This window comes from Myotis nattereri (genome assembly GCF_964212035.1).
Source record: "Myotis nattereri genome assembly, chromosome: 2".
NCBI classification, from domain to species: domain Eukaryota; kingdom Metazoa; phylum Chordata; class Mammalia; order Chiroptera; family Vespertilionidae; genus Myotis; species Myotis nattereri.
In genome coordinates this window covers 8056817-8070648 of record NC_138076.1, presented here as the reverse complement: position 1 = coordinate 8070648, position 13832 = coordinate 8056817, and the positions used below count along the sequence as shown (strand labels likewise).

Sequence of the window (13832 nt, the reverse complement as noted above, 5' to 3'; positions counted from 1 at the left end):
ATGCCTTCTTTGAGAGGGCCTGAGGGAGGTTTCTCTCCCACCACCAGGGATATTGCAATTCTTCTGAGCAAATTTCTTTATCCTCTTCTACCCCCCCCCCCCCCATCCCCTCTTTAATCTTAAGAACACGACAACTCATTTAGCTGGTCAGTCGTTAGCTCTCTATCACGTGCCAAGAGTGGAGAGCCTGATTGTGGCCACTTCTAACAGGTGTACAGGGTATTGCAGCATCATTGTTTTAGACTAATACCACTCCTGGCCTCATTTGATCGTTTCAGATATCTCTCAGATCTTACATTTTTTGTTCTTTTCCCTCATCCACTTTTATTTACTTATTTTTTGCTTATTTTTAATTGAATGGTATTGTATTTGAATGTGGTTATTGAAGTGAGTCGTGTCTGAAACCAGGTGGGGCATGAAGTAAATAGGAATGACTTAAGGAAACCATATGATCATTTCATGTGACCTGAATGGGGCCTTGGCTTGGGCCAGTTACTTTTTATTATGAGTATTAGCAAATACAGATAGTATGTTTGAATGGCCCAAAGACTGGAAAGAAGAGTGTAGCGAATTTCCATCTAGATTTAGTAATGCACATCTCGATTTAACAATTACCAACATTTTGCTTTATGTTTGTGTGTGTGTGTGAGTATGTGTGTGTGTGTGTGTGTGGTATTATAGAGCAACTCCCTGACAGTGTACACCTATAAGACTTAACATTTTTTCATGTCTTCATAATACTGTTGTCCATCAGGAAAATTAACTGTAAGTTTTTAGTATCATGCCATGAGTATTCCCAAAATACCTTTTTACAGTTGATTTTTTCCATCAGAATCCAAAGAATGTCCGGTGTTGTGTTTGGTTGTGTGACTCGAAGTCCCTCCTGGTTGTGGACAGTATGCCCTCCTTGGTTGCCCTCTTGCCATTGGTTTGTTGAAGGTCCAAGTCGGTTCTGGGTTGGTCCAGGTGCTCGCATGTGGTTCCCTGGGCCACTTCTAGAGGGAAGGAGGGAGGAGAGGAAAAGAGGGAGGAGGCAGCCACGCCCAGGCCCACTCTTTCTTGGCAGCTCCGATCATGCCCACTGTTGGTGTTTCATGCTGGAGGTCTGCCTGGACCCAGGCCGGGCCACTCTCCAGGCCCAGGCTAGCAGGGAGTCCAGTCCTTTCCCTGCTCTTCCCTGAAAGCAGGCTCTTGCCTGTGTAACTATCAGGGCACCTCGGAACAGGTAAGGAGTTCAAACAAAAATAGCAAGTGAAATTAGAACATCTTATAAATATTGGGGGAGAGGAAAGGCAGAGGGAGATGAGAGAACTGGTTTCCACTTGGTGCCAAGGTCTGATTGTTCTGCGTTGCTCAAGGTCATCTTAAACGTTCTTCTCAACTCAAGCAGTGCTTCTCTCTCCTGCCCTTCGATGTGGACACGGGTGGCTCTGGTACTCGGAGTCTTTTGTACACGGTGTGTGCGCCCACCACCTGTGCGGGCTGGGCACTCAGGGCTCCTGAAGTGCATACTGATGTCACAGACTGTGATGTCACAGTCTGCACAGATGCAGTGCAGTGCCATCACCATCCCATTGAACACGGGGATCGACGACCAGAATGCTTATTGGTCAGAATCTCTTTCCGTTTTAAAATGAATTTCACCTTTACCTTTCAACATGGTCTTTTTTAAAAAAGACGTGTGATGCATTTATTAGTGGTTTATTTAAAAGTTCCATGTAGGATTTATTTATTTATTTGTTTATTATTGATTTCAGAGAGGAAGGGAGAGGGAGAGAGAGATAGAAACATCAATGATGAGAGAGAATAATGGTTCAGCTGCCTCCTGCACACCCCCTACAGGGGATCGAGCCCACAATCCAGGCATGTGCCTTGACTGGGAATCGAACTGTGACCTCTTGGTTCATAGGTCAGTGCTCAACCACTGAGCCATGCTGGCTGGGCCCATGTGGTTGTTTTTTAATTTATCATTTTAAAGCGGCATTAAATACAGTCACAGTATTATGCAACCTTCCCCAGTGTCTAATTCTAAACTTTTTCATCACCTGAAAAGGAAACACTGTACTTCCTCATCACGTGACCACTCCCATTTCCTTCCCTAGCTCATGACAACCACGGATATGCTTTCTGTGTCTGTGGATTCGCCTGGTTCACACAATACGTGGCATGGGCGTCTGGCTTCTTTCACTTAGCACATGTTTGCTAGGTCCATCCATGTTGCGGCATATGCGTATCAGCACTGCAGTCCTTTGGGGGCTGAAGCATGCTCCAGTTGTGCAGTGTACGCACATGCGATGTTTTCTACCCATCCATCCGTTGCTGGACATTGGGATTACTTCTGCCCGTTGGCTGTTGTGAACTTTCATGTATAAACGTTTGCTTGAACACATATTTGTAATTCTTTGGGGACACATCCAGGAGCGGAATTACTGGGCCACGTGGTGACTCTGTTGAACTTTTTGAGGAACAGCCAATGTGTGTTCCACAGCAGCTGCCCCAGTGTCCATCCCGCCAGCCCTGTGTGGCGTTCCCCTTCCTCCACTTCATCACCAGCACTTCAGGATCACCAGGGTTTCGTTGTTTTTGTTCTCACCATCCGAGTGGGTGTGACATGGCATCACATTGTTCTGGTTTGCATTTCCCGGAGGAGGGGTGGTGTTGAGTCGTTCTTCATGTGCTTATTGGCCATTTCTTCGGTCTCCTTGGGTCCTTTGCTCGTTTCACGAGGATCTGTGATGGAGAATAGCTCACTTCAGTCGCTGCTTTGGTAGCTTCATGCTTTGGGCTTGGTTTCTGGGACAGCGGTCGCCAGCCTTTCGGATCTCACAGACCACCGGTGGTCCATGGACCACTGGTTGGCGACCGCTGTTCTGGGAGACAGTTTAGCTGTGTAGCTGTGTGTGTGTGTGTGTGTGAGTGTGTGTGAGTGTGTGTGTGTGTGTGTGTACATCCGCCTGCATGCATGCAGATGCTTGAAAAGATCCACTTGTGAGAATCAACTCTGTGTCTTATGAGATCGATATCAGATTGTGTCCCCACAGAACTCCTTTGACCTAGAAAAAAAAGAGCAACAGCAAATTCTTTAAGGGCCCCTGCCTTGAAGCACAAACCTTTAAACTCTGGTTGTGCACTTGAGGAAACCTGTCCCTGAAGTCAGTTCATTTTCACTGCATTACGTGACTTCCTCTTGGATTTTCATCTCCATGAAACGATAAAATCTCACTCAGCCCCGCTCTGGCGATGGCCCTTTTGGAGATGGCTAACCCGAAACACTGCAGTCATGGTGACGATACAGAACGAACAGAACGGGTTTACGAAAGTCTCTCGCTTTCGCTTCTTCTTTATTTACTGAATTGTAAACACAGCAGAATTCCCCCTTTCACAGCTTTTGGGGAACTCTCAAATGTCCTGACATACTCTCAGTTCAGGCTTGTGGAGAGCGGCTACAGCGTTTGGACAGGTTCAAGCTTCAGACTAATGAGAAGGCACAGTCCTCTCATGGCCACGTGCAAGTCCCCCCCGCTTGGAGGGCAGAGCCCTCCCAGCACAGTTACAGCCAACAGCTATGGTTGTGAGCTTGAACCTATGGTCCCAACACGTGGCCCCACGTGGCTGAGTGATGTGGGCTTGATAGAGTTCAGGTGCATGTAGTTGAATAGGATCAAAACTCACGAGAATGTTGTAAACATCTTGACCATGCCCTTATGTGGAATCTGGCTATAAAATAAAGACACGGCTTGTAGTCTGTGGTGCTGTCTCTCCATCAGAGAGGGCAGCGTCCCACCCAGACCCAGCTTTCTTGTTTTGTCTGTCTTCTCAATCCTTCACCGCCCCCTCTCAGGGTCACAGAACCTGGCTGAGCTGGCGCGGCACATAAGGCGCCCTATGTGAGGCTGAGTATGCCATGGCTGTGCCGGTTCACCACTCAGACTTTGTAGTCGGTTCTCTGCAGAGGCACCAAGCCCTTTTGGGTCGGCGGACCCTTTCTATTTTCACTGTGAGACCAAAGTGGCAGAAGATCCCTACTGACATGTTCTTTCCTTCCCTGTGTGTCCTGTGGAGATCCCAGACCTGGGAATGATCAGAACTAGCCTAAGAACTTAAAAATGCATTTTCCTGCCCGGCTGGCGTGGCTCCATAGTTGAGTGTCCACCTATGAACCAGGAGGTAATGGTTCGATTCCCGGTCAGGGCACATGCCCAGGTTGCGGGCTCCATCCCCAGTAGGGGGCGTGCAGGAGGCAGCCAATCAATGATTATCTCTAGTCATCGATGTTTCTGTCTCATTCTCCCTCTCTCTTCCTCTCTGAAATCAATAAAAATGTATTTTAAAAAAGTACATTTTCCTGCGCTTCAGTGTCCATAGAATCCAAGTCAGCAGGTTCTCCTGTAAAACTGGAAATCTTGTACATTCGAGCACCAGAGGCGAGGTATGCTGTGATGTGGCTGAAGATGGGAATTTAGACACTTATTGCCGAGTTTCTTGGCTAAATAATTTAATTCCGTTCCTCAGCTCCTTCAACTGTGAATTAGAACTAATAACATATATGTAGCTCATTAGGTTGTTGCAAAAGCAGAAGCGAGGCCATGTGAGCATGTGTCGTCACGTGTAAGATGCCAGAGGACCTGGGTGACCCCCGGTGCTGCCGGTTGAACCGGGTCACATGTGTGGTTTTACAATGAGTGTGACTTCGTTTCCAAAGCACTAGGTTCTAGTCGTGTTTGCCGGGGTTGATGTGATTTTGAGTTGCCTCTCGGGCTGTAAGAGAGATGGAAAGGGTCCGATATAAGAATCTTAGGGAGGGACTTTGCTCCAAGAAAGGAGTGTCAGCTGTGGTCATCGAGCATCTGGAAGCTCCGGCCGGGCCATGCAGGGCGTAGACGCAGGCTGAGCCTGAGCAGGCGGGATCCTCTGTGTCTGCTGCTGCTCCGGCCCATCGAGACACTTGGTCCCGTGACAGTGGCTTCGTCCACCCGACTTTCGCAGCACCAGCGGGGTCACTTTGGAGAGTTGTCTAATTTTTAATTTACTGGGGCAGCTGGGGCTCCTCTTCACCAAATGCTGGAAATAAGGGATAAGAATAAAATAAGCCCGAGACATTTCGGTCAGAGGCCAGTTGTCTGTGGTTCTTTAAAGAAAACGGCACAGGTAATGCACATGGGCATCTCCCAAGTCATCGCCTGTGACCTTGGAACAGGCCGCATTCCTGTTCTGCCAGGCCCTGCCTGGCCCTCAGTCTCACCCGGCAGGTGCCGAGGCTGGACCTGGGAAGTGGGACTTTACTGAGGATGCCCAGTGGGGAACCTTTCCAGCTGGAACTTCAGATGCCTCCACCCGGGGCCGCAGTTCTTACTGCTTCTCCTTTCAGGAAAAGAAGATCTTCCAGATCCCCTGGATGCACGCAGCGAGGCACGGCTGGGATGTGGAGAAGGACGCACCGCTTTTCAGGAACTGGGCCATCCACACAGGTATCGATGCCCCGCATCGTTCGGGGCGGGGCGGGGGGCCCTATGTCATTATCATGCTTTCTTTTTCCTTGTAGTTGTGGTATAATCGACCAATAAAATTGTAAGACATTTAAAGTTATGATTTGAGATAGGTGATCCTCATGAAAGGATGCCCCCCGTCAAGTTAACACACACCTTTACTTTCTCCCATACTTACCTGTTAATTATTTGGGTTATTTTACTGGGAACATTTAAGGTCTGCTCTCTTAGCAAATTTCAGTTCTACCACAGTGTTTATTTTTGTTTTTTTTCTACACATATAAAATCTCCTGGATTATGGGCTCGTAACGAAGGCTCTGGAAAACCTGTGACTTGCCCCCAGGCGCATCCAGGACACGGGGTGGGGGGGGGGGAGGACCGGGGGTGGGGGGTTGGGGGGGTGGGCCACAAACCTCATCACTCAGAAACGAGGCTCCGCCCATCCCACAGAAACTCGGTGCTTACATTTCCTCTAACGTAGAATTCTGGTTGCGTTCCCCACATGTGTGCTGGGGTCATAAAGAACGTATTTGTTCTGCAGCTATAAACTTGGATGGATTTATCTCCCTAAAAGGTAGCCAAGAATGTATTTATTTACAACAAAATTTAAGTAGGGGGCTATTTACAAGAATGGACTTTTAATACCTGACAGCCAGATGAAAAAGACACTCCGGTTCCCTGTGCTCATTGGCCTCGCGGCCTCCCAGCCTTCTGCATCCCTTACACTGGTTCCCCAGTCTTCTACCGTTATTTCTTCTCAAGCTGTTTGGTAAATTCAGGATCAATTGGCCCGAACTGTCCAGATTTTAAAACAAAAATTCCCTCATCCCAAGAACCATCTCAGTCCCAGGCAAACCAGGGCATTGGCCACTGTTGGCATAGCCTGGGCTCAGAGGGTTGGTTCTCTGTGCTACTTGGTGGCTAGCAGTCCTGTGTTTCCAGACATGTTTCCTGTGTGAGTCTTTCTCCCCCTCTTTTCCTCAACCTTAATTCTTCTGGCTATTTTGTTAGGAAAGCATCAACCAGGAGTAGACAAACCCGATCCAAAAACATGGAAGGCGAATTTCCGATGTGCCATGAACTCCTTGCCTGATATTGAAGAAGTCAAGGATAAAAGTATAAAGAAAGGAAATAACGCCTTCAGAGTGTACCGGATGTTGCCCTTATCTGAGCGGCCTTCTAAAAAAGGTAGACACACACACTTGCTAATGCCATGATCTCTTGATAGAGATTTATAGATTATAGCGCCTTTGGGATTTCCTTATTTCCACATCTGTAGTTCGCACTGTGGAAGGTAATCCTGCCCTTACCTGGCTGGGGGAATGACTCTCGGGTCACCAAAGGCAGGAAAGCATTTGAATTTTGGCCGTGTACAGGTTAACACGTGTACAGATTAATGCGTGTACAGATTAATGCGTGTACAGGTTAACGTGTGTACAGGTTAGCGCGTGTACAGATTAATGTGTGTACAGATTAATGCGTGTACAGATTAATGCGTGTACAGATTAATGCGTGTACAGATTAATGCGTGTACAGGTTAATGCGTGTACAGGTTAACGTGTGTACAGGTTAACGCGTGTACAGATTAATGCGTGCACAGATTAATGCATGTACAGATTAATGCGTGTACAGGTTTACACGTGTACAGTTTAACACATGCACGGCTTCTAGGCGAGTTTTAGAAAGCGTTTAATTTAGGGGAGCTGTTTCTCTGTATGCTCTTCATGCATTAACCCCAAACTATTTTCTGTTGCCACAGGAAAGAAACCAAAGACAGAAAAGGAAGACAGAGTTAAGCACATCAAGGTAATCATTGGTTGCTCAGGGAGGAGGCTAAAGTTGTGAACGTATAAACGGTTCCTGTTCTGTCTCGTAAACACCAATAACGTGACCTCTATGAAGTATTTGATCTTTGTTCTTTTGCAATGTGTGTGTTTTATGTGCTTTACACGTCTCCTCTTTGGCACGGACCCACTTGCAGACTCAGGTACACGTATCCCTGCTTCATGCAGTTTCACTGAGAAATCTGTGAATGAAGTCACCAATTCGCACAGAGCTGGCCAGTCTCAAGCCTCCCCCTGGTCCCCACACCATCGCCAGCTGGTTACCTAGTGTCAGCTAAGCTGCAGCAGCCAGCTACTATCTGATAACCTGGAAGTACATTTCCAGGCTATCAGATATGTTTGAAGGTATATTAAATGTTATATACTTGTATTAACTGTGTCACCTCTATTTTATAGATCTATTCCATGGGAGGCCATTGGTGTGTGTGGGGGCAGGGATGAGATCAAACGCTGTGTTGGTGTGGATCTCAGTAGCTCTTTCCTGCGCCACTGTGCAGCCAGCTCTCACCATCCCCACAGGTTCCCCATAGGGCTGTGTCTGTGTGGGTTTTTCAGGAGGCTGTGCATCTGCAGTTCCTGCAGTGGGGATCTCTGTGTGTAGATTGGGGAGCCCTGTAACTAGCCAGGGGGTAGTCAGGTATGCTGTGTAAAGCTGAGCATGAGCTTCAGCCTCTGGGCAGAGAGCAGGCAGCGCAGTGCCCGACCCCTGGGCCAGCAGAGGGGAGACCCTCTGGGTCGCTGCGCCCTGTTTGCAGATGAAGCTGGGCATGAGAGAGCGGCCTGATGTGGACCCAGAGGCCGTGGGGCACGAGGCCAAGGTCACGGCGTTAGTTAGCACTGAACTTAAAGGAGATGCCGAGGATCCCGATGTCTAACCTGGAATTGCTGTCGAAGAAAAACAAACTGTCCAGACAGTGCAATGTTTAAAAACAAGCCAGTTAGTCACGCTAGGAGGAAAGGATATTGAAAAATCGACTTCAGATATAAAGTTTGATGTGTGAAGGTAGTTAGAGTTGGAGGGAAAACGTAGGTAAATAGTTAACGTTTCAGCCATATGTACCTGTACAACGGAAAATAAATATTTTAGGCAGAGTATTTTAATAGCCATACCTCCAGTTTCATTTTCAGTATTTTTAGCTTTTGCCTTATTTTAAATATAGCACAGTGTTAAGGACCAATTTTGTTTTAACTTCTTATTGCAGACACTTAAAGAAAAATGCACAGGGAATGCACACTGCACACGAGGCAAAATTTTATACACACAGGAAGGAAACAAATGAGTAAAATTGACTCCGCACACCGTCACCCCAATTTCAACATGAATCAGCTGATGGCCATTTGATTGCATTAGTTCCTCCACCCACTTCCCTACATCTGATATAAAATTGCAGCTTTTCAGTCATTTTTGACCTCCATAATTTCATATGGGTTAGCTCAATATTTTGAAACAAATTCCAGACACTATCATTTCTTCCATGACTATTTCAGTCTATACCTTTAAAAGATAGGCAGTCTTTGAAGATGGGACGATATCATGACTGAATCTGAAAAAAGTAACAGCAATCCCCAGTACCATCAAATATCTAGTCAGTGCCCGGTTTCCAGCTGTCTCCTGCACGCTGTCATTTGTGTACACCTGTTTACCTAAATCAGGACTCACATCAGGCCCGCACGTTGTGGTTTTTGCCTATGTCTCTTAAATGTTGTGTTTTTTTTTAATTTATAGGCTACCCCTACCTCATTTTTTAAAAACAATTTTTTCCTTGCAATTGAAAAAACCCTAGCTATTAGTTGTTTCAAGTTTCCCATAGTTTGGGGTTTTTAAGGGCCTAGATTTTGATTAGTTTTGTTTAGTCAGATAAGTCTAAGTTCCCCACAAATATGGGGGTGTGAAGAAGTTGCTGTAATCACCAGTATGACTAGATGCTATTTCCTGCTCTTTCACAGCATCTAGCTCAGTGCCTGGGACAGGACAGGTGATCAGTGTATATTCGATCACGGAACACACGCCTGAGTGTTCGCTGACCAAGTAGATGCGTAAATAACTATGACGGGTGTGGGAGTGGGGGTTTTACATTAGAATGCAGATTTCATTTCACAGTTTCAGTTAATGGAGAAATAATAACCGAGCAACAGATGCTCACTTTTCAACAAGCTTTGATGAAACGTATCCCCCACATTCCACCGACTATCCAAAACCAACATGGGGGTTAGAAGATGCATCCTCGTTTACGTATCTCTAGGCAAGAAAGCAGCTTGCAGTGAAACCCTTGCACATACTTGATTAGGAGGCACACCCTCTGAGGGCTGTGGAAATGTGCACCTCAGAGTTGATGGCACGTGATGCTCCCCTAAGTCCAGGACACCTGCAGTCACGTCGGCAATGGCCGTGTCTCCCCACGGCCCCCTCAGAGGAGTCAGTTGTGGAGGGCACAGCCCTGGGTGGGGCGTGGCCACTTCAGCCCAGGAAAGAAGTGACAGGTCCGCTGTCAGGTGCAGCCGTGAGGGTCAGGTTCCATCCCAGCCAAGGGTACGTTGTGAAATCTTCCTGTGACGAAGGTCTGGTCCCTCAGAGGGACACTGTTCCTTCCGTAGAAGGCAGGCGATTCACCCTTGAGTTTCAGTCTGCGTGCATCCGCCCTGCAGGCAGCCATGGGAAGGCCTCCCAAGTGCTATGGCCCGTGACCGTGAAAGCCCTAGCGTTCTCTACGGTTTCTGCAGAGGATGCCGAAGCTCACCCTATGGGTCTCTGGAGGTGTGTGACCGAAGGACCTCATCCGCACGGAGCTAGTCACACGTTGCTTTCTGTTGTATGAGAGACACCGAGCTCTGAGTGCGCGTGTCCCGGGCACATGCCCCTGGATAGGCCAGGTGGCCTTCCACCGAGAATGCTGGCTCGTGTGTCGTGACTAGGTATGCAGATCTGCGGTTAAGCCAGCCCTGCCCCGTCTTCCTTCAGTTCAGGTGGATGGAGGCTTTAACCAGCCAAGGATGCTCGGAGCATGCGGGCCGGCTGTCAGAACCCTATGGGGTCACTCAGGCAGTTTAACTCCGTGTCACATGTTCTCAGCAAACAGCTTCCCCGGGACTGGGAGGCCCAGGCCCCCGGGCCACGCAGCAGGTGCAGAAACGTGCCTCCGTGTGCCCGACGGTCTCCTAGTGAGAAAACCCTGTGTGCTCAGTGAGCGTTCTCCCTTGAGGGAGACCCACCGGCACGGAGGTGACTCTGTCTAAGGAAGTTAAACGAAGGAACACCTAGTGAGTAGTACTAGGGTGTGCGTATGTGTGTTTCAGAAATGTCACAACGTCAAGCTCGATGAGGACAGAGGTGACTAACGCAGAGGCGTGGTAGCTGACGTTTTGGGGCCTCCACCAAGTGCTAGGCTCTAACTGTCACCTCACTTAGTGCTTCCTGTGACGGCAGGTCATGTCCCTTTCGCACATGAGGAAATGGAGGCACAGAGAGGTTGAGTAATTTTCCTGAGGTTGCACTGCTTCGTGGAGCTGGAGTTTTAATCCAAGTTAGTCCAACCCCAGAACCCTCACTCAGGGCCTCCCCGCCGTTCAGTGGCAGTGGGATTGGAGCCAGGCCTGGGGGGTGGGTCGAATAAAACGGAGGTCACTGTCCATCACTCTCCAGCACCCGGGAGCATCACACACAAGGGCCGGGAGAGGAGGGCTGCGGTGTGGCCTTCAGTGGATGAGCCAGGAAACTGGCGCAGTTTGTGAGGGAACAATGGGAAACAAAGACAGGGAGGGAGAGAGGGTGAGGGATGAATACTTCCTGCCTCAGAGGATCGGTTGCAGATGAAAGATGGATGCTTTGAAAGTCTGAAGTGCTTTGAGATCAAAGAATTGGTGTTAGGGTGGGAAATGGAGTCTAGGAGGACCTCTGACTCACTGGGTGAGGAGCAGGCCTGCTCTGGGTGAGTTCTGAAGGAGAGAGACCTCTGGGTGGAAGTTACAGAAAGCGGGTGATGGTTTAGCGGAACTTTCCAGTAGAGCTGTTGGCTCTAACAGGTGAGCTGGTAAAAAACAGCATGTTCCGTGTCCCTGTCCCAGGCCAGACAGGCCGCATGACCACCTGTCAGGGCTGAGAGTAGAGCGATCCCTTCATTGCCTGCTAGAGGTCTCGAGTTTTAAGCCTTAATCACTTGGGTGCTGCTCAGAGCACAGTGTGAAAGCTGGGGGCTCTACGGGGGGATCTTGTGAAACGCGGCAGAGCTGAGCTCCTTGGGAGGATGTGGGGCAGGATGGAGTTGACATTGCAGGCAGGGGATTCTCATGGCGCAGGACGCGGTGGGAGGAGGGGCTGCGGTAGGAGGTTTAGGTGAAGGAGGTGCAGCCGGATTGGGGAGCAGGAGACAGTTCTCTGGAGAAGGGAGAGTGCGGAGGGGAAGCCAGGAGTGGGGCCCAGGGGAGGCCCTGTGTGTCCAGCCCTCGGGATTGTGGGAATGGCGTGTGTTTTGTGGAGGAGGGAGCGTTTAACTCTGAACGTGTGAGTTTGAAATGACTGCCGCTAGGCAGCCGTTGGGGGAAGCTGGGTCTGACAGGCAGAGAGCTCAGGTAGAGGTGGAGGGCAGGTGCGGGTTGCGTGCTCCAGGATGTCATCGCAGGCCTTGGAAACCGGTGCCTTCTCTAACGGGAGGTGACCGAGACCCAAGGAGAAGAGAGGAAAGTGAGCCGCGAAGAAGGGCCCGGGGGGCGTGGCGGGAGGAAGAGAATGAAGGTCTCATTCCCAGGATTGAAGGGAAGGACAAAGGGGTTCTAGGCCCGGGCAGGAGGCCTCCTGTTCACTAGAGCTCCTGTCCTGTGACCTCGGTGCAGCGTGCACGCCCGGGGCTGCTTTCATGAGGCCCAGCTGTCAGTTTTAAATGTGTGTTTTGGAGAGACCTAGAGATGCTCGTCCTTTTATCTTTGAGGAGATTGGCTTTGCACAGGGGAACTTGGGGGTGGGGGTTGCATGAGGGTGGGAAATGGTCTTCAGGCCATTGTCTTTGGCCTCAGGGAGGGGACTTCTAGACAAGGGACTGGGGCACAGGGACGAAAGGGGATGGGAAGAGGAGGCTGTCAGGAGTCACCAGGCCAGGCAGGAGTGGGCACCACAGAGGCTGGGAGACACTGGGCACATCGTGGGCAAAGGCCGCTCATGCATAACCCACAGGATCTCTAGACATAGGCTCCATAGACAGCTGCACAGCCGTGTTTATTTGGGTTCCTTGCTTGAGAGAGAGAGAGAGAGAGAGAGAGAGAGAGAGAGAGAGAGAGTTAGAGTTTAGGTTTAGATACTCTCATTCCAATCACTGAACTTTCGGCCGAGTGTAGTGAAGCTCCCTGTTGTCCTGCACCCGGGCGGAGTACGGGGTACACTTCACTGTACAGGTCACTGCGCTGTCCTCCCAGAGTGCATGTGCCAAGGGGATGGCTGCCCTGCAGACTGACGTGGACGGTGCTTCTGAAGTGGGGACGGGGGGAGCCAAGTGGTGTGAGAACAGGCCCTCGGTCGCCATCACAGGAGCGGTGCAAGGTGCAAGGCGGGGGCCGGAGGAGAGGCTGGAAACGCTTCTGTCCGGGCTCCACGGGGATCGGTGTGGACTCGGGGCTGATTGAGACAGGGAGCTCCTGGAGTCGGACTGTGTTGCCAGATCAGAGACCGAGTTCAGTTCCTGTGTCTCCACCGGATCTCGGAAAATGAGTGTCTGAGTCATAGTTTTCTCAAGTGCAAAGTGACAAAATATCGCTTGCCACGAATCAAACTAGATCATGTGAAACACCCATCTTTGATGGAGAAATTAGGATGGTTTAGGCTTTTAAATATGTGCAAGTCTGACTGGCTCCTTACTTTGATAAGAAATGTAGAAGCTGAAAGAGTGACAAATAACTTCAGACAACAAAAGAAACCCATGAAAATGAGCAGTTCCTCCCAGAATTCCTGCAGATGTTCTGTGGTTGCTTTTGAGAGAAGTGAGGAAGTGGCAGTGACTGGAAGCCGGGCATGAGGGGCGGGACATGCAGAGAGGAGCTGGGGGAAGGAAGGTGCCATCAGAAAGGTGTGCCAGTGCAGCAGGTGCTCACCGCCTCAGAGGCAGCTCAGGCCTCCCGTCGGGGGCCGGAGGGTAGTGTGAGGGAAGGGGACTTGAGGAAAGGCCACTGGATTGGGGTGAGCAGAGTTGTACTGGAGATTGGAGATAATAGCAAATATTTTTTAAATTAAAATATGTTTTATTGATTTTTTTAGAAAGAGAGGAAGGGAGAGGGATAGATAGAAACATCAATGATAGAGAAACATCCATCGGCTGCCTCCTGCACACCCCCCGACAGGGGATCAAGCCCTCAACCCGGGCATGTGCCCTGACTGGGAATCAAACCTGTGAGCTCTTGGTTCATAGGTCAACGCTCAACCACTGGGCCACACCAGCCGGGTGCGAATATTGTGTAAATCCGTGCCAGGTGCGTGCTATCTCGCTTGGCCCTCCCTCGTCTTTATGACGCGGGCCCTGTT

General features: G+C 49.6%; 1 protein-coding gene across 1 annotated transcript in view; it reads left to right on the top strand.

Annotated features, from left to right (window-relative positions):
* Positions 1 to 13832, top strand: part of IRF2 (interferon regulatory factor 2) — a 74808-nt gene that overhangs the window by 38616 nt on the left and 22360 nt on the right. Inside the window, exons 3-5 of the mRNA XM_081084528.1 lie at positions 5369 to 5468; positions 6498 to 6674; positions 7246 to 7292. Coding sequence (XP_080940654.1) covers positions 5369 to 5468; positions 6498 to 6674; positions 7246 to 7292 — 324 coding nt within the window. The remainder of the gene's footprint in view (positions 1 to 5368; positions 5469 to 6497; positions 6675 to 7245; positions 7293 to 13832) is intronic.